Raw genomic sequence first — 22,437 nt, forward strand, 5'->3', positions numbered from 1 at the left:
AAATATCTTTATGATCAATATGATCAATATGTTGTCGGAGCCTTTCGTATAATTACATTGTATGTACTTATCCAGCAAGTAGCCAATGCAATACAGTTTATGAAATAGTGAAAGCAAACCGGTTTTTTTTTTTTTTTTTTTTACAAGGCAAGGGACAGTTCGAAGTAGTAAGTCACTAATCGGTTTTTGGGCTATATGTATATACAATAGACTGTTTTTAAATGTTTTTACAAAACAGTTTATGATTCCATTTTCCTCATCATATATATTTGGAAGGGAAGCTAAATATGTTTAAAAAGATTTCCCCAAAAACGAAAAGGGTAATTGCTTTCACCTGCTGGTAAATACTTATATTAGAACATTAAGTACACCATATACAAATAACGTAAGTATTGAACCCCAAATCTTGAAAGGCGCGGCAAACACCGCTCTCGCAAGTAGGGCGGAATAAATGCAATAACAACAAAGCCAATTCTTGTTTTCATAGCATTAGGAATTTCATTATGTTAAGGCTTTGCATAACAAGAAATACAGCAAAAAGCGAATTTCAAGGTGGATGAAACGTGGGGACGTTTCTTGATGAAATGAACCTAAATTTTCCCTTACAAGTAGAAGTGGAAGGTTAATTATTTGTTTTCTCTTGATTTATAACAATTGAAACTTGTGTGAACTCTTAACGCTTTCTACTTGCAGTTAAAAAGTACACAAAACAAGGCTGTATAACGCTTTGAGACCCTCAATTGCCAAGTACGACGTTAACTCGCTACACCCGCCTACTCGCGAGGCTTCCACTTCTTAAAAAGATTGGTAACCAAAAGAGATACAATGTTAACACGATAAGAATCCTCAGAATTGAGGGAATTATAAATAAACTGTAAAGGAAAATGAAAATTAAAAAAAAAATGTTGATTCATTTTCCAAAGGAAACTTTGTCGTTTTCTTCAAAAACTATTCAGCCCATTCCTACTGTAATATTTGCACTTGGATTGCCATTCTGTACTTTTCTAATAAGCACGAAGGCGATATCTTGGATTATTAAAACTGGACCATTTTATAATGCAATTCCAGGGATTTGATAACCATGCCCGAGAAATAGCGATTATTAAATTGTCTTCTGGTTTCCCTTGCAAAGTAAAATCAGCAAGATCTACCAACCTTTCTTGCACTTGTTGCCATATGAGATGATTATAGCCAACTCAGCGTCATTTGACCATCTATCATCTCATATCCAACGCGCGCTCGTGGAATAGTTGTTAACTATAGGTAGCGATGAAAAATGTATTTAAATCAGCTCCTCAAAAATGAACAAAGATGTTTTGTTATGCGTTTTTTTTTATTTTGGTTTGTGTGAAATGGGTTAGCTGGAAAAAATGCAAATTGTTAAAATCAATGATGTCCCGATCAAATAGCTCAATATAATGCAAACGCGAAATTCCTGCTTATTCCTGAAGTCATATTTTAAATATGATTTTCACTATGCATCGATATGCACTTCATTTAACTCCCTTTTGAGTAACGCCTTCGTGATCAAGAACGTAATGCAGCTCAATTGCTAAGTTATCTCCAGTAGCTGGAGTTTGTTTGTTGACACCACATTTCGACGTGAACAATTTCTTTAGGAAGACCCGGAAATCCTTCATTTGTACCAAGTACAGCACAAAGTCAACTGCAGGATTTGACAGGATTAGCAAACTACCAACAGCACGGATAATGAGATCGGTCTGAAATCCGATTTTTGCTCCAGTTATATTATTGTAGGCAATTTGTGCAATAGTAAAGAAATAAGGAAATATAAATGCAAAAGTAAGAGCAACAATGAAACATGTCCGATGGAATGAGGTTTTCCGTTCCATAATTTTGATCCCATTGTCTCGCTGGACGTCAAAAATTACTTTTCTTCTTTTCCACACAGTTTTCATGAGTAATATGTTAAGTATTATCATAATGACTATTGGCACTGTGAATTGCAAAGTTGTAAAGGTTAACAGTACAATTCTAAAAGGCAGGTACTGGTTATCATACCTGCAGACGACAGTGTAATGTGTCTCGTTCAAATCGTACATCATCCCATCGAATGTTGCAGCCGGAATCCAAATCGTCAAACACCCCATCAACCATCCAGCAAATACCAGCTTTTTTACATTAGAGTGACTAAACGTACGAGGGATATCACGGGTTGAAAAATATCTCTCAATGCTTATAAATAATAAATTGTATATGGTAATAGAAGGAAACAAAAGTTTAAAATAACGCGCTATTTTACAACCCCAACTTCGCTGAAGTACATCAAAAAGCAAATGAACACACAACAGTGGAATTGAAATAACAACTGACAGAACATCAGAAATGGCTAGACTCTTCATGTAAACGTTAAAGTTTTTTTCGAATGAACACACTCTTACAACTGACGATTTGTTTTTCTTTTTTTTCTTCAAAAAGCAAATGATCAGAATATTTCCCACAAGGCCTACTAATCCCACAGTTACCAGTAACAGAATCAGTGTCAACAGGATTGAAGACTCAATTGTGCTGAATACGTAGGTCTTCCCATAGGTCTCAGTTGATGTCCCATTGAACGCAACTGAGAAGTTGTTCTTGGAAACATTGCTGTCATGCATGTCTGTCGTTTCACCAATGGCTGCAATCTATGATAAAAGGGACATCCATACTGGTCAATAAGCAATGCTGGAACACGGTACCGTTTTGTCGTGATTGTATACGTATACCACTAAAAGTAAGGTTGTTCTTGGTATTTTAATAATGAAATGTTTCTGTCTTAGTAAAATCGGAAAAGTAAAATACCAACCAACACTATCTATATCTCGACTTCGTTGACCAACCAGGTCAATAACTAGCAAGAAACGTTTATATCATCAACTGATGTTCCACAATTTACTTGACATCACCTCAAAGAGTCCTTCTCAGGACGACACTCACCGCATGATCATAATTTACGTACTTACGACATATTTATTTATGATTTTGTGAGTTGATTTAGAAGATTGAGGTGGTGAACGAAATTGTTGAATTTGGATGGCTCTTGGTCATTTCTTTCAGCGTCTCGAGCGTGTTGCAAAAACGGTCATCCAGTTTCCTCCCCGTCTCGCCAATATATTTCTTTTAGAAAAAAAACCGACGTTTGATGCAGGATATATAGCAATCATTTGGCAGCCGAGGTGCATGTGAAACAATTAGTGAATTTTATGCATCTCCCCTAATGTTTAGCTTTATCTATTGCATGACATAAGCTTTAAGCACCGTTTTCGCTAACACCTGCAAGACGTTGAAAGAAATGGCAAAGAAGTATTCAAAACAGTAGCTCGACACTTTAATCTTTCCAAACCATTGTCACAGACAAATGTCGGTCTGCGGATCTTCCCTTCATCGAGGCAACATAAAAGGCCGCAAAAAAACTAAGCCAGAATTTCATCTTTCCAATCGGCATTCTTAATCCTCACGGAATCAATGAACGCTTGAAGTTAGCTAATTAATTCATGTTTTTCGCTCTACCACTAGTACAGCTAAGCTGTTCAGTGTATAAACTATACACAATCCACAATTCCTTGTATCGATAAACGATGGCTAATTTATATCGCCTCGTATCAACACAGTTGATAAAACCAAGCATTCGTTTTTACTCTCCTACAGACGCAGTACCGCAGTTTCTTTTGGCTTACGCCAACATAAAATTATAATGGACAAGAAAATAAAAAAAACAGACAGTAAACAAGTTTGACAATCAGTTTTGGTAATTTCTGTCCCAATCTGTTGAAAATCGCCTTTTTCCAGTAAATGAGGCAGTAGTGAGGCTTTCGTGCAAGCGAAAAGGAAAATCAGGTGTTTACTTTTTCATCGAAGTCAAAAGAAAAGAAAATTGTGATTTGTGCAAAGAGTATTAATAGTTTTATCTTCGCTCTTAATTTCTCCTGTGGAAACCGGTAAATTGTTTTGGCGTGTACTAATTCGCTGGATATTTAATTTGCCTCTTCGAATCTTCTTTAACCCTTAGTGACCTGCGTCTAATTTCTCCTTCACTCCTTAATCAAGCGTACATATTAGGAGAATAAAGGACATGATCACCAAATATGAAATGTGTGATAATTAAACAAATTCTCCCAGCTAGCAGCGTAAGAGATATATTGTGAAAAGTGAGGAGAATTTCCATATCGGTGTTAAAAGTTAGGTATGTGTTGGCGTTAGGTATGATTATATTATGACTTGAAATTTCATGTTTTTATTTCACTACTTACACTAAACTTGCTGTTCTTCACGATTGATACGCAGTCCGTGTATGCAGAGAGAGAAGAGATTGTTCTACAACCACACTGAGATCACTGAAACAGTGAGGGAAACAAAGAGTGATTAGAAAGGCGTCCTCTAGTTGGAAATTTGGTATGAAAGGATGGTTTCGTACTCGGCAGTTGACGTAACATGTTTGCATTATTTTCAAAAATGTTTTCCTTTCTGATTTAATCAAGAAATTTTCATGGAACATAGTGGTCGCCCTACCACATTTTCCTGATATAGTTGAATAACTCAATGGGAAAATGTGCAATCATTTCGGTAATTTTTCTTTTTTTAGACACCAGCAAATTACAACAAAGAAACATTACTAAATTAGGAGATACGCAATGATCTTTCTCGTTTTGACAGACATGGAATTGAATTTTCTACGCCCATTTAATAAAACCTTAAAGCTTTTACTGCCAAACGCTTTTAACTGGCCTAGAAACTTCTGTCGCTAAAATACTCTGGCACAAACGTTTAAGGGCAATATTTCAATGGTTTGGAACTTTATATATTTTTCTGTTAATTCAGATTAAATTATGCGCTACATAATTAGTAATTATAAAAAACCTTTACCTCGAGGAGGAGATGACAACAACCGTTCCTCGCAGTTTTTGTTCCGTGGGATAGCCTCGCTACTGTCGTTTTTGAGGTCGGCTCTATATCGTTTTCGTGCTGCTTTCTTTTCATTGACGTTTTTGCCTCTATGACTTCATTTGACAACTAATACTTCTCTTTAATTGGCCTAATTTGAAGTTACTCGAGAAGATGATGTTTTTTCGCTGATTCCAACTTCTACTCCGCTTCTGATCGAGTTTTTTTTCGTGCAAACAGACTGTTTTTCCTTGCTTATGTTTTGCGTAAGTTTGCTTTTTGTGTACCTTTATGTCTTGTTATGGGATTAAACGTAAATCCGTCAAGTTTCCTTTGAACGTGATTTTACATATGAATAAGTTAGTTTTATCTGTTATACTACCTTACAAGATATATCTCCATACTTTCTCTCTATTAAATCTGCAGAACGTCGTTCCAAAACTGATTTCAAGGAGTAAGAAATCCTTAGTTACCTGTTGAGTGACTCGCAGTACAGTCGAAATAAAAAAATCTGTAATTAATCAGTGCATAAAGTTGTCACAGAAGTCAGGAGTATTAGACAAATCTTTACACAGATGGGCACTAATTACTGCTTTTAAAATTTGTATGCATACACATATTGGCAAAAAAAGCGTGGGATAGTCAGCATTGTTAAAAACAATTCCGAATCATCGAAAACTAAAAAAATTATAGTAACAACAAAATTAACCCTCCATTAATCAAAAGATGACGACGTTCTCACCATATTTCATTCCTAGCCATATCAGGGCAAAGAAAAAACACACAGTAATGAAATTAACATTAAATAATATTGTATTTTTAAATTATGGTTACAGTCACATCTTCGCCTTATCAATAGTTTTTAACTTAGTCTTCAGTTACAGGACGTCAGGCTAAGCTATATAGTCAGTGGCAATAGCAAATAAGTGATCTGTAAAATGAAACCGTGTCGGATCAGAGTAAACGCAGTGTCTCATACCAGTTTTCAGTGCACAACCGTGCGAAAAATGCATGTGGGCTACCTTGTTGACAAAACAATGGATAATTTTTTCGAAGGCCTTTTTACACGGCTTGCGATTTTCGCACAATTTTGTCGCATGGCTGTATGTAACTGATGCAGCCGGCTTAAATGGCATGTGTGTTCTAGCGGCTATTTCATTTGCGACTGTATCGCCGCGATATATATCGTGCTCGTTTAAATTGGTTACTATTATAATAATTTCGCCGGACTTTGTGGCGTATTTTGCGGGTTATAATGTGTTCTGCTAAGTTTTAAGCTTGTGTCCAATAAAAGTTTTTATGCAATAAAATAAACGCCGACGCGACGCCGGCAGCGTTCAAGATATCGCTTACTGTACTGTCTGTACTGTCTTCGGCTTTTGATTCCTTTTCTGAATGTCGTCTCAAATAATTATAATAGTAATAGAGTTGATGTTCTTGGGCGTAGATATGTTTTTGGCCCTTCTCACAACTGTATCATGTAATAGGCGAAGCTAATAAAATAAAAATAAAACAAATAAAAGTGATTTTAGAAAATGAGGCTAAGTCGGGCCAAAAACATATTTACGCCCGCGAACATCAACTCTATTGTTATTCTGTATCACCGCTCCATCAAATACTCGTCGAGTCTTCGCTTCTACAGAGTACAATAATGATAGCAGTTAGTAGCAAACAAACCGTTTAAACTATTAGCTGAGCTTTTGAGCTGTTTTATAGATATTTTGGCTCGAAGTCGAAACCACAGGCTGGACTGTTGATTCATAAAATACGCCGCAAGATTTTCTCACCCATGTGTAACTGGAATAGGCTCGAGAACTGGAGCTTTGGGCTTTAACACTTTTTTTAACTGATCTAAGTTTCTAACTTTAATATAACTCCCTTACTAAATCTTTTCTGGAAAATCTCGGTTAAAGATTAAGAATTTCTGTCGGTTCAGTGGTTTTTGTCTCCGAAGTCGTTTGATTTGGGGTTGACTCGTACTATCCAGTGAGCTTACAGTTAATCAAGCAAGCTTTCCGGATAATTTCGATCTTTTTTTGTGTTTTGTTTTGTTTTGTTTTGCTTTTTTGTGGCAGCAAAAATAAGAATGATGAACATTGAGTCGGAAACAAACCTTGTAATTATGAACGACTGAAGTTACTGAATGTGTTTCTTTCCACCTGCATTCGCCAGAGGTCCTTAGAGTTGCTTGGTTACCAGTGTAAAAAGGAATATATTATTAAATATTCATCGTCTTTGTGCAGTGATCGTCTGCCGGGATCAAGGATTTCTAGCGCAAGCAGCTTGGTACGTATAGATTAATATTTTTGTGCTAAAGTGATTCAGCTATAAACTACATGTTGTTTTGTAGCTGTGATAAACCTTTCACTTGACCGAAAAAGGAAAGACACGGAGAATTATATCATTGCTTATTTTTTCATCTAAATATTCCTTTCAGATTATTTCAGCTTAGATTCACTATTATAATAGATGTTCTTTGTAAAGCCATGGAACTTAAAATCACTCTTTGGGACATTGTGTATAGAATTAACTTAATCTTTTTATGTAGGTTAAGCATGCTTCGGGCCTAAAACGTCGAGGTAATTTTAATTACCTCGACGTTTCTATTTAAAATTAGAAAAGACATGTCATGATATTCTGGATAGTTTTCAACAGAAAATATATTCCACCGAATGTTTATGTTTAGTTTTCAACCAAGTTGCAAGTTTGTGTGTGTTTAAGCACCACAGGGTTTGGTGAATGTGAGTACAAAATCATCTTTAGGGCGGGTTTAATGTACCAGATTTTTGGCTTCACAAACCTAGTAGTCAATAAGCATAACCGACCTCTCACCTATCAATTCCTAGCTGAATAAACTTGAAAAAAGAAAACACTTTGTCTCCTTCCAAAATAGTCTGAACTGCCGAATTTGAATTTATTGGAAAATGTGTGATATTTAATAACAACACTGCTTTGGTGTTGCTTCTTTTTCTAACAGGTGGCTTTCAATGATGAGAATTAATCTGCAAAGCATTTTTCTTTTCTTTGGAATAACAACTTTTCTGTTATTGGGGATCGGAATTTTACAATGGCATAAAAACTTGCGAAAATTATCCAAGGAGCGTGTTCCATTATTATTGTCTCATCCTCTCCCAGGTATGTTGACTTGTCAAAACTTTACTAAGCCAATTTTGATATACAGTATTAAAATCATATACACAGACAAGTAAAAACTAGCGATATAATGTTCCGACGTTTCGGCGACGTCATGACGCCATTCTCAAGGAATGAATAATATAAGCGAATTCAACGGAGTAAGATCTTAGATTAGCATAATGGAGTAATTTAAATGAATACTTTGGCGCGGATCGAATCTGTTTGTACATTCAAGCGTGGTCTTAATTGTTTGATGTACAGCATTTCGTTAATTAAACAATCAAATTTGTTCCTGCATTTTTTCAGTACTTTGAAACAGCTAAGGAGGTCTTCAGGGACTGCGCTCGCGCGATCGTTATCATAATGTTTCCGCACAGAGGATGAAGTGCTGTTGTGGCCAACAACGCGCGCATGCAGATGACTACGAGTGTAACCAACATAGCTACCTGTATCGCACAGGTTACATTGAAAACAATAAACTACACATTGCTGGTTAACTAGCTGTGGTTTGGGCTCCAATTCTTGGAGGTCTTGGCCAATTTTGCGACTGACAAATACGGGTTGGATTGTGGTTTGGAGCTTAAGACTAAGGTCTTTCAACTGAGTCTTAACAATGTCAGCGGAAACTTGATCCTTAAAACCTGGAATGATCACTCGGGTCACGTCATTTTCCATTACTGGCGAGGCCTGCGGTGTCTGCTGGTCAGCAACTCTCGAGTTGATAAAGGTGTTAATGGTGGAGTTGATGAGGTGTAGAGGGTACTTTAGGCGTGAAAACACAGACTTCAAGCGTTCACACTCGTCCGAAAAATAACTCCATGACGAGGATAATCGGTGAGCACGATCCAGCATAGCTGTTAATAAGCTTCATTTGTACCGGTTGTCTACGTGACTCTGGTAATGGAGAAGTAAGCCGGTATTAGTAGGTTTCACGTAAACCCTGGTCTCAATTTGGGGCGCTCGATTTAAGAGCTGGGTTCCGAGAAAGGGGAGCATCCCATCCTTTTCGATCTCCATGGTAAACTTGACAGCAGGATGGGCGTGGTTGAGGGTATCAAGGAAATCCGTAGCTGTGGTGATATCGGGTATAACTGTGAGGGTAAAGCATTAAGTGTCCCTTTTTAGAAAAGGCGCCTTTAATTGCATCTAAAGCATTATTAATCAAAATCGGCATACAGAGGTCCATTTGTGAACAAGTAATTTTTTTTTCCTTTTTTTTTATCAGTTCAAATCGATCTATTCATGGGGTGTTTACATTGCGATTTCATACCGTCTCTACATGAAGGGACACTTAATGTCGCCCGAAGAAACTGTGATGCCATCTTGGATTGGATGTGGTCTTTGATTTAATAATGTCCAAACTATGACAAACTCGGACGCTTATTTTTACTTTGCCACACCTAAGCGCGTCGGGAATATATTAAGTTCAAATCACAATTCGAGACAATGAAATTAAAGGCGTCTTTTCTAAAAAAATTGATGGTCTTCTTGTCTAAGCAGAATTTTACAATTTAGAAAGACAGGTGCTCTTGAAGAAAACTAACAATAAGTTATTTTGTTCTCTCTATTACTAGGCCAAGACAGATATTGCAATCCTGAGAGACTTCCTGAAGGTCTTTCAAAGCTTTTCAATTTGTACGATGAGGTTAAAACGTTTGTAACGTTCATTGGATACTCACAGGATATGGACAGTCTGGCAGGCGCCATGTTGGATGCTCATCCCGAAATACTCATTCCTCAAAAATATGACATTATTGGAAATTGGAAAATGTTTCAGGACAAGCATTTTCAAGAACTTGGTCTGCAGAAGTACATGCTGTTTTTTCTTTTGCAGTATCTTTCCAGGTTTCAAGCTCTGTTTAGAAACAAAGCCAGAACACCGAGACATTACTGGTTGTGGACTTTCAAAGGTGATGGCATTAACTACAACTTTGTTCCTGGCGCCTGGCAAGGAACCACCAATGGAAAACTTAAGGTTAAGTCAAAGAAAAGCCCAGCATTATGATAGGTCGTGTCTCACACGTGAGCCCTTGAAAAGGATCTTGTAACTTGTAACGTAGGGTTTGGAAGAAGGAACCGCTGTGTATAAAGCAATGGGTTATACACCAGTCAATTTCAACAGTGCCAATCCCCTCCTTTATCCTGGGGCTGACCCCGGTCATAGCATTTTTTATTTACTTATTTATTTTTTTTAATAACCAAATATCCCACGGCGGGGACTAACGAGCTTGTCAAACACTCCATGGTGCAGTTTTGACATGTAGTTCTTACGTCTCGGATAAGTCCTATATCTCTGTACTATGGCAGCGACCGTTCGTTCTGTGATCTACTATCTCATTTACGTCCACCTCATAAATAGTTTATCGAGAATTTATTGTCTTTGCTGATGAACTTGTCATTGACACGAAGCAACAGTATTGTGAGATGAGAATCACGAAGTCGTCAAATACCTGGGGATACACCAATGCCAAACCCCTGAGATTGACAGTGTTAAAAAATGACCAAATAATTCCCGAGTGGATGGGCGTTGCTGTGGAATTGACTGATACTTTACACTTTAATGTTTCTTTTGGTGTAATGGTAAGGTTGCACTAATACCTAACTGGCCCACACAGCCGGCCGGAGCTTAACCCGGTTTCTATAGCATGAAACAACTAGGAATATTGCTACTCCTCCCTGGGTGGGTTGCCAATTATATAATCTATCGCAGGGTTACCCAAGTAGTACGTCGCCGGTACCCAACTATACACCTGGGTGAAAAGAGACGTCAAAGTGGAGCAAAGTTTCTTGTCTAAGGAAACAACACAGTGATGCAATGACTAACCTAGCCTCGATCCCACGACCCTCCAGCCTTTCAACCGTCAAAATTTGTTTTGTCGTGTAGATTTTGTGCACATTTTTCAGGTAAATCTCATCCTATTTGTAGACCAAATTAAAAATGACGAGGGTTCGCAAAAACGGTCTAAAAACTATATTTTTTAATATGCAGGTTATCGGAGATTCAAGTGGAGTTATAACTTCACAGAAACTACGGGACAGTCATGGAAACTTTTTAGTCCTTGAAGAAATGCAAGCGCTTGTTGGGATTCCGGTCAAATTTGTTCACATTATTACAAATCCGTTTGACAGTATTGCTTCCAGTGTGATAGGACAACCGCCATCAGGCCTTAAGGTACGTGATTAGAGACAGGTATCTCCAATATCTTTGCAAGTTGGCGCATGAGAGCTGCTCTTGCCTCTTTCGCGGGATATACTGGTTAGTTCCTTTCTCTGAAATTGCCGTAAGGTGGCCAGCACATGTAGTTTTCCTGGAAAAAAATTAACAACTTACAGCTAACAACACTACAAAAAAATATATTACAGGTCACGGTTGAGCATTTCAGCAACAGAAGCAAAGAGTTAGCGCTTGAGACAATGTGCAAATAAAATATTTGATTGTAAAGATGACTGTCCAAAAATGTTCATCCATTTCTTTGAAGGTAATGCAGCTGGAGGTCACGTACTGTAGCTTTTCAGGAAAATTTTCATATAACGGGTAATAACTTAAAGAAGACCTGAAATGGGAAGAGCATGGCATTAGCTAAATGGTCAGGTTTGACTATCAGGCGTAGTAGCTCATTTTCAAAAATTAACGGCCATTTGTGGATGGCTGTTTCCAAAACCTTTTTGCCGTCTACTCAACTGTTGGAAATGACCGTTCGTTCCAGGAAGTCATGGCCATTTATGCAACTGTGGAGAAACCCCACGTGTAGCCATTCAAATGAAAGCGCTATAGAGCTGTTCGTCTCAATTCGCAACTAGATGAAACGCTCAGTAGACCTACACTTTTAAAAAGCTATTTTTCTTTTCACTGGACCCTTATAACCTGCAGTTGCATTGTTTTTAGGGCTGGGAACATTGTTCTGTTGTTCGTTCTATTGTCCTCTCGAACAGCCATGTAAGAGGTTACAAACCGTGCAGGTCGCCCCGAAACACCGCGGCTTCCATGTGTGTGTGAGGACTTTTTCGTCTTCCACATCTTTAAACAAGAACTGATTCCTGTTGCATTTTTAGATCAACGACTCCAATGCAGTTAACAGTGCGATCAAGAACTTCTTTGCATTGCTTGAGAGCAATGAGCAAATCCGGAAGATATATGGCAACGCGGTGTTGGATGTTTATGGTTACAATCTGGTGTTTAAACAAAGCGAGACATTAAAACAGATTTGCATATTCCTAGACGTTCAGTGTGACGATAACTATTTGAAAACAGTTGGAAATATCGTCAGTGAGGTTACTCCATCGAGACCTAGAGATCTTGTGGAGTGGAGAATGGAAGACAAGGATAGGATTCACAATGAAATGAAGAAGTTTGCTTTCCTTCAACCATTTTCCTTTAATTCTGATTAAACTTTAAAAACACTCAACTCAGCGAGACAATTGACTGCAAGAGAAATATCTGAGGATCACGTTTAGTATTAGGTTTTGGACGTGTTCACTTGCACAACACACACGTTATTGCAGACCTTCAGTATTGAAATAATTGCAGTTCCTTTCATGTAGAAAACTCTTAGGTTCAAATAAGAATGTTACTTAGTAAAATGGGATTGAAATGTTATTTCGTATGTATGTCAGGGAATTAAGAACGCCTATGGTGCAGGTGAAAAGTGCATGCGCCTGGCAAACTTACCTGCGAAGCACTAAAGTACAAATAAAAGAAAATGGCGTTCTATGAATTACCAGGCCTGGCCTGGTGGCCCACACCAGTAACATAACTACGTAACTACGTGGCCATAAAGACAGAAAGAAGATATCATTTTTTATTTCTTCAGGTTGTTTCGTTTATGTTGTTGTGCCCATGCTATATCGTGTACTTGTCATGTTTCTGACAAAACGGTCGACAAAAATGTTTACTTCCGTTTGTGGGTCTGAGTCGCTAATGGAGGTTTCCAACGAATACAGACATTTTACGTTTAACATTAACAAATAAAGTAATGAGCAAAGGACAGGTAAAACACCCTTTACTAAGTTGTTTACCTCAACAGAAGGACTGTACTCCATTCACAGTATGCAGATATCTTCTAGAAAAAGTGCCTTCGGGTCCTACAGCGACCTGCACTTAAGCATAAGTAATGTCCTAATCAGCGGACAATGAAAAGTAAATAAAAAACAGCGCGAAAACAGGTCGTCAGTCCGATTAGTTATGGACGTCATAAGTATAGTCCTTTCCCTATAGCAGCAATAGACGACGGTACATGTTACAAATGAAAGCTACGTGTATTACTGCATACAATTTTCGTATTTCATAAGTGAACAGGTAACGTACTTGAGTTGATTGGTGAGAAGAAACTGACATAGGTACACAGCTCGAGCAAAACTCGATGATCATTTCTGATTAAACTCATTTCATATACTCCGCCCTCTTGCGAAAGCAGCCGTCATTCACTAAGCAAAAGACATGTACAGAAAAGAGAAAATCTTTCTGTTAATCCAATAAAATCACCAAAACGTAGCCCTCCGTCTTCTGGCCTCTGTAATGAGAGTTCTTCTTCTTCTTCTTCTTCTTCTTCTTCTTCTTCTTCTTCTTCTTCTTCTTCTTCTTCTTCTTCTTCTTCTTCTTCTTCTTCTTCTTCCTTCTTTTGAGGTTTGCTTTCTTTTTTTAATGTTTGGAAGTGAATGAAATTTTTGCGTGACCAATAAGCAAAACACAATTTTAACGTACAATAAACTGAAAATCCTGGAGTCATTTGCTCCGCAGGTTGAAGGTCTCGCAAAGAGCAGCTGATTTTAATTCAATGGTCGTAGAAAACACCGAAAGCAAAAAAATAATAATTATTATTAAAAAACATAAATAACCCTAGATAGTAGCTCCAATTAAACGTTTCATTAATACTAACTTTTTGCGATAGATTTTCTTCCCTTTGTTATTTTGATTTCACAATTGCGAGACGCTATTTCCGTCAACTTGAGGAAATTTTCTACCCCTTCTAAAACCACTAAATCATCATATTATAATTTAGACAGATCGCTGCGAGAAAAAGAATTGACATTTCAGCCATTTCCTTCCGTCAACGGTGACTAATGCACCCAAAGAGCTCGAGAATAATATATAATCTATATAGATATATATACCTCTACATCTGAAATCTTATTAACCAGGTTATTACGCATGTGCAAGACACTCCTTTTTTCTTCTGAGCTCATAAAATAATATTTTCCTTGCAGAAGAGCAAAACGCTTCGTCTCCAAAGCGACTCTTAATTCTTACAGTGCCTATTAGACAATACTCTTTAAAAATCTCACAGAGTCGCTAATATTTTGTCGAGTTTTCAGTTCACTGTGTACAACAGAAATCTTTCCTACCATGCCACCGGCTAAGAATATCAGAGGGCGCATTATGAAAGTAGCTTTTTCAATTAATGCTTCCGGCAGTGCTTTTCTGTTTCAAATGTTCATTTACTTCGTTGAGATTGTTACCCATTCAATCTTCAATAACTGTTTTTAACAAATAGCATATGATGCCAGCATCAAATAATAAGGCACTTAGTGCTGAGTTTATGTTAAAAACATATCCACAGTAAGGTTTTGAAAATTCAATAAACGCGAAGGCATTTTTAAATTAAGAGACTGATCAATACCTTCGGATATTTTCTTAGCTTATTGTAAAAAAAAATAGCTGAAGAATCTAAAAAAGCACACTTTCTTTGCCAATAACAAGTGAGGATTCAATCTGGATAACACAGTTTGGAACAATACGAAAATATCCACCTCCACTGAGCGTTACGATTATGCAGAACATAAAGCCAATTAAGCACCCACTCTTCACAGTTAAATCAGCTGTACCAGCTGAGAGCAATACCTTGGGTGCTAAAACAAGGCAAACTGTCGAATATTCTAAGCCTTGACTCTGCACATAACATATATCTTCAAGCTGATTCAAGTGATTCTTGGTCATGGTGTATCTGAAGACTATCTCCGAATTCTAGAAGTTTGTGCTTTGTTTACAGAATTTAACAAACGTCCAGCACGTCACTGTTGTCAGCGGTAGGAAAAAGGAAAACTGATAGGGCATCAATCCATACCGCTGATTAAGGTAAGTTGTATTAAATTCATACGGTAAACGGTAAGTGTAATGAGTACTATTTTCGAAAAACTAGTAAACCTTTAAGCTTATTTTAGCTTTCTTTATACATTGAAATATTTCCGTTTAAAAGAATCTGAAACCAGCTTGCCAATCAAAGATAGAGGACTAATATTTAAGATATACCACACACAAATGCTTGACTACATGGTTCAGGAACCTCTCTATGATTTCAATTTTGTCGCTGTTTTACCAAAATCGTCAATTTCTTCAAACAGATTCGAAATTTGTTCATTGCCGATAACCGTGTTATTTAGATAAGCGAATAAATATCTCACTTTCCTGAAATAAATGCGATGCGAGAACCAGGCTGAAAAGTGGCCGTGAATAATAACAGCTGCTAAAAGACGATAACAAGTTAGGCCGCTGTCCTTTTCTTCGTTGTTAGTACATGGTTTCGTTTGCTATCATTGTCGATATCGTCAAAATAGAGAGATTCCAAGAGTTGAGAGGTTAACTGAAATTTTATAGATGGCACAATTTTAATCAGTGTTAGTTTTATCTGATCATGACGACGATGATTAAGTTGCAAATCGTCGCTTCCATCGTCGTTTATCAATGGTCGCGTCTTTTGTATGATTTCCTCTGGCTCGGAGAACATAACAAAACTGTTGTTCTAGGAAAACTTGTTGCAAATGAATTCATACGTAACTAGAGTCATACGGAACTGAGTTGCCTGTAGGTTCACATACAACTCAATTGAGTCTCTATTTAATATATTAGTTCCATACTTGCTGTTTGACAGGGCCTGGCCCGGCCAGCAACTACTATTTATCAGTCTACTTTTGTGTTGGACTTAAATGGATTTTTCATTTTCTTTTCCTTTGTAGATTTCATCGGACTTCGTCTTCTTCTTCTTTTTTTTTAAAGGACAAGCATGCAAGGAGCGAATTTTTCGTCCAGCATCTCTACGAACAACTTTTCTTCGCCTTACAATGGAACAGCACTTAAGATAAAGATCTATGGTTATAATCACTCAGTGAATCATTCAGCCAGAATCACACTCTTAATATTATTGTTTTCTGTAGGGATTGCAGGGTTTGTCGGAAATGTTCTTGTACTGTGCTTCTTGAAGACAAAGAAGAAGACCAATTCGTTTCTAAGGACTTGTTCGTTCGAGAGGAACTTCACGTTTTATATTGGGAGTCTGGCGACTTCTGACGTTCTTTCATCTCTTATTTCAGTTTCTGCGATTTGTGCCGAGTTAAATTTCGATTTATTTCATACAGGCTGGCGTTGTAAATTGGTGAAGTATCTAATATTTTTGTTCCCATCTATTACTATGAACAACTTGCTAGTTATTAATATTGAGAAGTATTTTTCAACTCGTAAAGTTCCGCGCATTTTTAAGTATTCTACTGTGAAAAAGATGGTGTTGTTAGCATGGATGGTAGGAAGTGTGAACGCTTTGCTTCCTACGTTAACCTGTACAGGTTTAAGATTTGATCTTAATGAAACTCATTACACTGTGGTCTGCAGGTATGATAACCACCATTTGCCGTTTAGAATTCTATACTTGTGTTATGCAGCTATTCAATATATTATACCAATGATTATTATAGTCCGAATTAATATATCACTTTTTATCACTGTATGGAGAATCACGAGAAGAAGAAAGGTTATCGATGTTCAGCGAGACAACTGCATTAAGATAAAGTTAAGAGCAGCCACGCTCCGCAGTACCTGCAGTATTGCTGCTCTAACATTTGCATTTATCATACCATATGTATTTTACTTTGCTCAAGGAATTTACAGTCACGTCGCCAAGGCAACCATTAATTTTGAAACGGATTTCATTGTCCGTGGTACAAGTGCCCTGATAGCAATGGCGAATGCAATTGTAAACGTCTTGCTTTACTTGGTGCAAATGCGAGATTTTCGAAATTTTCTAAAGAAAAAGCTCAAATCATGGTTCAGGGTCCAAAAGCAGGAGGCAGCGGGTTTACCTAATGTAGAAATACAGTTAGTTAGCTTCTCTACGTTAACTCTATAAAACAAACAGATAATCAAATTAATTGTTCTTCCTGTTTGCCCTTTGTTTAAGTAATAAATTTGTAATGCAATGTGATGCTCATTTATCAACCCTTGGGCACGATCTAACAACAAACGCATACCCCAACAGTAGCAGTTAGTTTTTGATCTGTTGCAACATTTTAAACTCGTTCAGTATCATCAATAGATTGCCCTCCACAACGCAAGGCAATCAAGTGTCTTCATATGACGTCATTATTTGAAAAGCCGCTTTATCTAATCCGCCATCTTGGATTTTTTCGATTTCCAGCAAACGCAACTCAATTGAACCGTTATATACATTTAACAGAATAAAGGATTGCTTAGCTTTCGTGCTGTCGGCTTGTATTTCCTTCGTAGGGAAAAAGAGCCGTTTGCGAAAAGTAACTACCGAGTCATGTAATAATTATATTATGCAATAGTTTATTATTAATGATTTTTCTTGTGCAATTTGGAATAAATAAGCACTTGTAAATTTTTCAAAGACTACAAGAATTTTGTTAGTCTTTGAAAAATTTAGTCGTGCTTATTTATTCCGAATTGCACTCGAAGTCATGTAAGTACCTGTACTAACAACACAACAACACAACCATGCCATGTGAGGTCGTGTTACAACTTAAACTATACTATTCCTATACTAAAATAATGCTTATGCTATAGCACTAATAAAATGCCAACCTTGTTTCCAGCTATTTGAGAAGACTCAACATAAAGAGTGGACGTTGTGCGTTCTTCAAACTCCCGTATATATTCTGATGTGCTTTTAAGTTAACATTTTGATAATGTGGTGTTAAGGCGTTCCATATCAATTTCAAGCCTCTGTGCGTAACTGAATGCTTTATGTAGTAGTTGTTGAAGCGTGGCGCAACAAGGTTGTGGCAATTCCGTGGACACTGTACTGAGTAACATGCCTTTTAAGAACTTTTATCATACATAATAGTGTCGCATCATTCAGCACGGTGCCTACTTTTGTTTTTGCGCGTACGTTCTGCGCAGCCTACTAATACAGGGATATTTTGCGCGGTTTAAAACTATGCGGAGAAAGCAGAACTTAAGGGCCGTTTACACGACCGAAAAAATTGGAACGGTTCGGATAAAAAGACGAACGGCTGCGACAAAATTTGACGTGTAAACGGTACTTGACCCGTTCCAGTCTTATCCGTTCCGTTCCTAAAAAGGTCCATAGGCGGCTATGGACCCCTTTCGGAACGGAACCGATAAAAAACGGTTCCGTACCCACATTTTTGTTTTCTTTTCAACGTGTAAACGCTCGCCCTTTTTTCGGTACCGTTCAGTTACGTTTTTTCGGAGCCCGTAGTACTCCACGTCAGTTGTTTAGCATACCATTGATCGTCAGAGTAAGTGCTGTATGCAAGATCAAACCAAGCGCTTGTTCTTGGAATTTGCCACAAGCTCCGTGCGACTGTGAAGTGCGATACAAGGGCTGTTAATAGGAGAATCGTAAGCCTTGTTTTTCTCCTAATTCGGTACATTCTCTCAGAAGCATTTCTTTGAAGAATCACTCGCGCTGTCAAACGTGAATTTCGTGTTCTCTTCTTCAGAAGAAACCAGAAAAGTGCTTGTAAATCCATGATGGTCGGAGATACGCACAGTGTACTGTATGTGTAAGCGCATATGAACAACTAGTCGAAGCAGTTTTGTTTAATTATTGCGGGCTCTATCGTTACCGGTCTCGAAGAAAACAACGTGTAAACGGTCTAGTACCCGTTCCAAGGGGCTCTCAAGTACCGTGCCTTTTTCTGTTGGGTACATTACAGAATTTGTACGTGTAAACGGGAGATTTCGTCTGGAACCGGTACTTGTTTCTAACCGAGCCGTTCCTTCTCTTTTAACGTGTAAACGCGCCTTTAGCCAGTGCTTAGTTGGTATCCATAAAGAAAATTGGGGGTAACCATGCATTTTCACAGATAATTAAAGCCCCATTTACACTACAGAAAATGTTTGGCACGGCTCGGATAAAAATGATACACGTACAAAAATATAGCACTGATGTCCTGTTTACATGTCGGTTCCTTTTTTTCTGCAGTGCTAAGCGGTGTGAGAAAATGTTTTGATACGGGTAAAAAGATCAACATCTTGGGTAGCATACGCAATTATTCCTTAAGGTGCATGTAGCCAATGGCTTATTTCATTCAATCATGGCGGGCGAGAAGTATTTGGAGTGCTTACTTCTAAAAAGGCCACACATCTTGTCACAGGGACGTCGAAAATCAGTCTCTTCCTGTTCTTCTCTCCAGAATTATAGAAAAATTCGAAGATACAAAATGTGCATTGTAATAGCAGCAACTGTGCTGGCTTGTAACTGTCCTATTGTGACGGGAGGTTTTTCCACTCTAAGCGAACGGGGACGTTACGGGCTATTCTGGACTTCAATGGGAGAACTTCTGCGACAATTCTTGGGGAAGATTAACTCAAAGGAGAGCTCGGTTACGAGAAAGGGCCGTCACTCCCTCAAGGTACCAAGATCTAGCCGCAACTGGATGGCAGAATTAACAGCGACAACTTCACTTTTGGTTCAACTACAGTAGTTCATTATTGAAAGTCGAACTGACATAAGTTCGTCCAACAGTAATGGTTGTAACCATGTAATCATGTAATCACTTATAGCGCTACAAACAGGGTTGTATATATATGATTTGCGCATGTATCCATTTGTTAACGGAATACAATAAGTGCGGCAGTACTTTGAATAACGCGGAAAAGATTAAAAAGCTAAGTTTTAGCACCAAAACCTCACTATTGACTACACTTTTTAATCAAGGGGGACTTTCACTATTCAACTGTCCAAAATTAAAAGTTCTTGAGGTGCGTAAACGTAGCAAATGAGTTTTCCGAAGTGTCAGTGAACGCGGGCTCGACTACCGCGTAATTACCGTCATTACAGTTCACAAAGCCTTCATTAGAATTCATAACTTAAAAGTTGAGTTATTCATGCACAGAGCGGAGCGAGATCCGTAAAGGGTTAAAGATAAACGACTAACTAACAAGTTGTTGATTAAACCCATTTATTGAATACTCCAGAAAACGCAATTACAGAGCGGAATTCATTGACAAGAGTATTCATTTGAAACGAAACCTATTTACTTCAAGCAACACCTCTAGAGACCCTACGTTGATTGACCTTATTCAGGTCCAGAAAGATAATTTAAAAATATTTCCTTGCATAGCTACTGTCGGCTTTTCTAATTATTTTCGGCCTTTAGCAACGAGCAAGATTAGGTTTTCAAGATCTTTTGAACAACTTGGCAAATTACTAAGAAGCTATTTAACGATAACTAAGGTTACCATTGCTTTTACTAATTGAACGATATATGATAGAACCAATAATAACACAACCTTAAGCCACAAAATACACTTGGATAAATATGAAGTATTCCCTATAAATTCGAATACGATTACGATATCGACCGAAATCTCCCTCGACCCAGTCCACTTGGAGCATAATAAGTAACACTCGCTGACTTGTTGTCAAACAGTTAACGGAGTAATGATATTGCCCAGTGTCGACATGCTAAATATTGTTTAATTTATATGCGCACAACGGTCCAAACATAATTTGTCAATTTTTACAACGAGAAACCCAAAAGTACACAAATTAAATAATTTATTGATTTTCCCTCCTTACACTATCGAGCGACGATTTTGGATGACAGCACGCAGTGGTCACTGGTTTGAGATGCTAGAAACAGTATCCACGGACAAGGAGTTGATTCCTTTACTTCATTTTCTTTCCAAGAGTGACCGCGAGATTTTCTTGGCGACTTGCTTGTTGCAGGGCCCGCCGAGTCCGCCATGTTGAATGGAATTTCTACACATGCTCCATCAGATGGTGCTGACCGTGAAGTGACGAAGGCTCGTCAGGAAAAAAATGGTTTGGCACGGTCAATTGTTTACACGAGCCGCGCGACTTTTTGGGAACGTGTACCATTTTCACCCGTGCTCGGACTACCTTTTCGGAAGGGCCGAGCACGCTCAGGTGAAATTTTGGTTCGGCAGGGATAAAATTTGGTACGGCAAAATCATTTACACTACAAAATTTACACGAACCGAACCTTTTTTTTTTTTTGCTACGCGTGCCATTTTTATCCGAGCCGTACCAAAAATTTTCTGTAGGTAAATGGGGCTGCAATCTTCAATTTGAGGGAAAAAATGCAGTACATTGCTTTGTATTTTAGCGATTTTTAGCATTATTGTTTCTTAGTTATCTCAAAAAAATGCGTGGCGACTTCTAATTTTCTTTTTGGATTCCAATAGTTTTTGCTAAGATGTGAATTTTCCAAACAAAGTCTATGATCAATATCTGGTTAATTAAGTTCACCGTTATAGGATTTTGAGCTTTGGCTGCCTGCGCCTGCATGGTCGAACCAGTAGTCAATGCTGATCTGTGGATGAGTCAGCTATTAATTAGTGTACCATGGTAACCCTGAGGCTGTCTTTCATTGTTATTAGTAGTGCTTTTTAAAATAGTTTTAGTGTATGCTCGCAGTCAGTGTGGGCGTAATTATTGAACAAGAACAAACGTTAAACCCAGGTGGGTCAAAACTGCCAACAAAGCTAAAATTACACAGAAGGCATACTACCAGAAGGGGCCATTCATTTGGTAAAGACTCAAATAAAAACTGAAATTATACTCGCCTGATTTCACTGAATAATAATCCCCTCGGTCCGATTATCATATCCTAAAGGATTTAACACTTCGCTCTTTCGGGCTTTGGTTGTTCACTGAAGTGGATAACGTCATTCGATCATGTCATGTGGGAAGAGCATCCGGAAAGGATCAAACTCGGCTAGGTGGGTCAAGAGTGTTTACAAAGTTAAACTCGCAAAGTCACTGAGTTTAATTAACAAATCACAAGCAGGTAGACTGTGAACATTTTGCGTGGGACCATTTATTTAATGTAGGAGAAGAGGAGGGGCTGGTGGCCGCTTACCGTGATATACAAAAAGATCTAATAGTACGTTCGTCCAGGCTCCGGCCGGTTGTTCAAAGAGTAGCGTTACCCAGTCAGTTCATGTGAGAAGAGTATCTGAAGGCACTCAAACACAGCTAGGTGGATCAAGAGTGTTTAAAAAGGCGAAAGAAACCGATAAAAGAAAAAAGATGAGAAACGGGTTACCAATTATCATTTTTTTAGTTAATGGAAACTTTTTCAACGACCCTCAGATCAGCAGGAAGTTTTATTTTTCAGTTGCCCCATTAAATTCCATAACCTAACCCCCTCCCTCCCCACCCCAACGCTCTTCATAATTGAAATGAACTTTGCCTCATT

At 38.0% G+C, this 22,437-nt stretch overlaps 4 protein-coding genes across 4 annotated transcripts; 2 read left to right on the forward strand and 2 right to left on the reverse strand.

The window, feature by feature from the left end:
- Nucleotides 1–1,493: 1,493 nt before the first annotated feature.
- On the reverse strand, nucleotides 1,494–4,957 carry LOC146456418 (putative G-protein coupled receptor 19). The gene is made up of 3 exons (XM_085092746.1): nucleotides 4,864–4,957; nucleotides 4,251–4,334; nucleotides 1,494–2,645 (listed from the first exon to the last, which is right to left on the reverse strand). Exon 3 carries the CDS (start codon nucleotides 2,616–2,618, stop codon nucleotides 1,494–1,496), a length of 1,125 nt encoding a protein of 374 aa, XP_084948872.1. The 5' UTR covers nucleotides 2,619–2,645; nucleotides 4,251–4,334; nucleotides 4,864–4,957.
- Nucleotides 4,958–7,117: 2,160 nt separating this feature from the next.
- Nucleotides 7,118–13,236, forward strand: LOC146456419 (uncharacterized). The gene is made up of 5 exons (XM_085092634.1): nucleotides 7,118–7,167; nucleotides 7,859–8,016; nucleotides 9,591–9,991; nucleotides 11,006–11,188; nucleotides 12,070–13,236. Exons 2-5 carry the CDS (start codon nucleotides 7,869–7,871, stop codon nucleotides 12,403–12,405), a joined length of 1,068 nt encoding a protein of 355 aa, XP_084948760.1. The 5' UTR covers nucleotides 7,118–7,167; nucleotides 7,859–7,868; the 3' UTR covers nucleotides 12,406–13,236.
- Nucleotides 8,035–9,111, reverse strand: LOC146456420 (uncharacterized). The gene has a single exon (XM_085092635.1). It carries the CDS (start codon nucleotides 8,866–8,868, stop codon nucleotides 8,206–8,208), a length of 663 nt encoding a protein of 220 aa, XP_084948761.1. The 5' UTR covers nucleotides 8,869–9,111; the 3' UTR covers nucleotides 8,035–8,205.
- Nucleotides 13,237–14,371: 1,135 nt separating the features above from the next.
- LOC146456421 (uncharacterized) lies at nucleotides 14,372–17,481 on the forward strand. The gene is made up of 2 exons (XM_085093138.1): nucleotides 14,372–15,088; nucleotides 15,967–17,481. The coding sequence occupies exon 2, from the start codon at nucleotides 16,014–16,016 to the stop codon at nucleotides 17,127–17,129; it is 1,116 nt and encodes a 371-aa protein (XP_084949264.1). The 5' UTR covers nucleotides 14,372–15,088; nucleotides 15,967–16,013; the 3' UTR covers nucleotides 17,130–17,481.
- Nucleotides 17,482–22,437: the final 4,956 nt, after the last annotated feature.

This window comes from Pavona decussata, unplaced genomic scaffold (assembly GCF_977016875.1).
Source record: "Pavona decussata unplaced genomic scaffold, jaPavDecu1.1 SCAFFOLD_254, whole genome shotgun sequence".
NCBI lineage: Eukaryota > Metazoa > Cnidaria > Anthozoa > Scleractinia > Agariciidae > Pavona > Pavona decussata.

Bases quoted from the DNA above. Each gene is read 5' to 3' on its own strand.
- LOC146456418 (XM_085092746.1), bottom strand. From the start codon at position 2,618: ATGCATGACAGCAATGTTTCCAAGAACAACTTCTCAGTTGCGTTCAAT.
- LOC146456419 (XM_085092634.1), top strand. From the start codon at position 7,869: ATGATGAGAATTAATCTGCAAAGCATTTTTCTTTTCTTTGGAATAACA. The intron at 9,992-11,005 runs GTTAAGTCAAAG...TTTAATATGCAG, and splicing joins CCACCAATGGAAAACTTAAG to GTTATCGGAGATTCAAGTGG. The intron at 11,189-12,069 runs GTACGTGATTAG...TTGCATTTTTAG, and splicing joins AACCGCCATCAGGCCTTAAG to ATCAACGACTCCAATGCAGT.
- LOC146456420 (XM_085092635.1), bottom strand. From the start codon at position 8,868: ATGCTGGATCGTGCTCACCGATTATCCTCGTCATGGAGTTATTTTTCG.
- LOC146456421 (XM_085093138.1), top strand. From the start codon at position 16,014: ATGCAAGGAGCGAATTTTTCGTCCAGCATCTCTACGAACAACTTTTCT.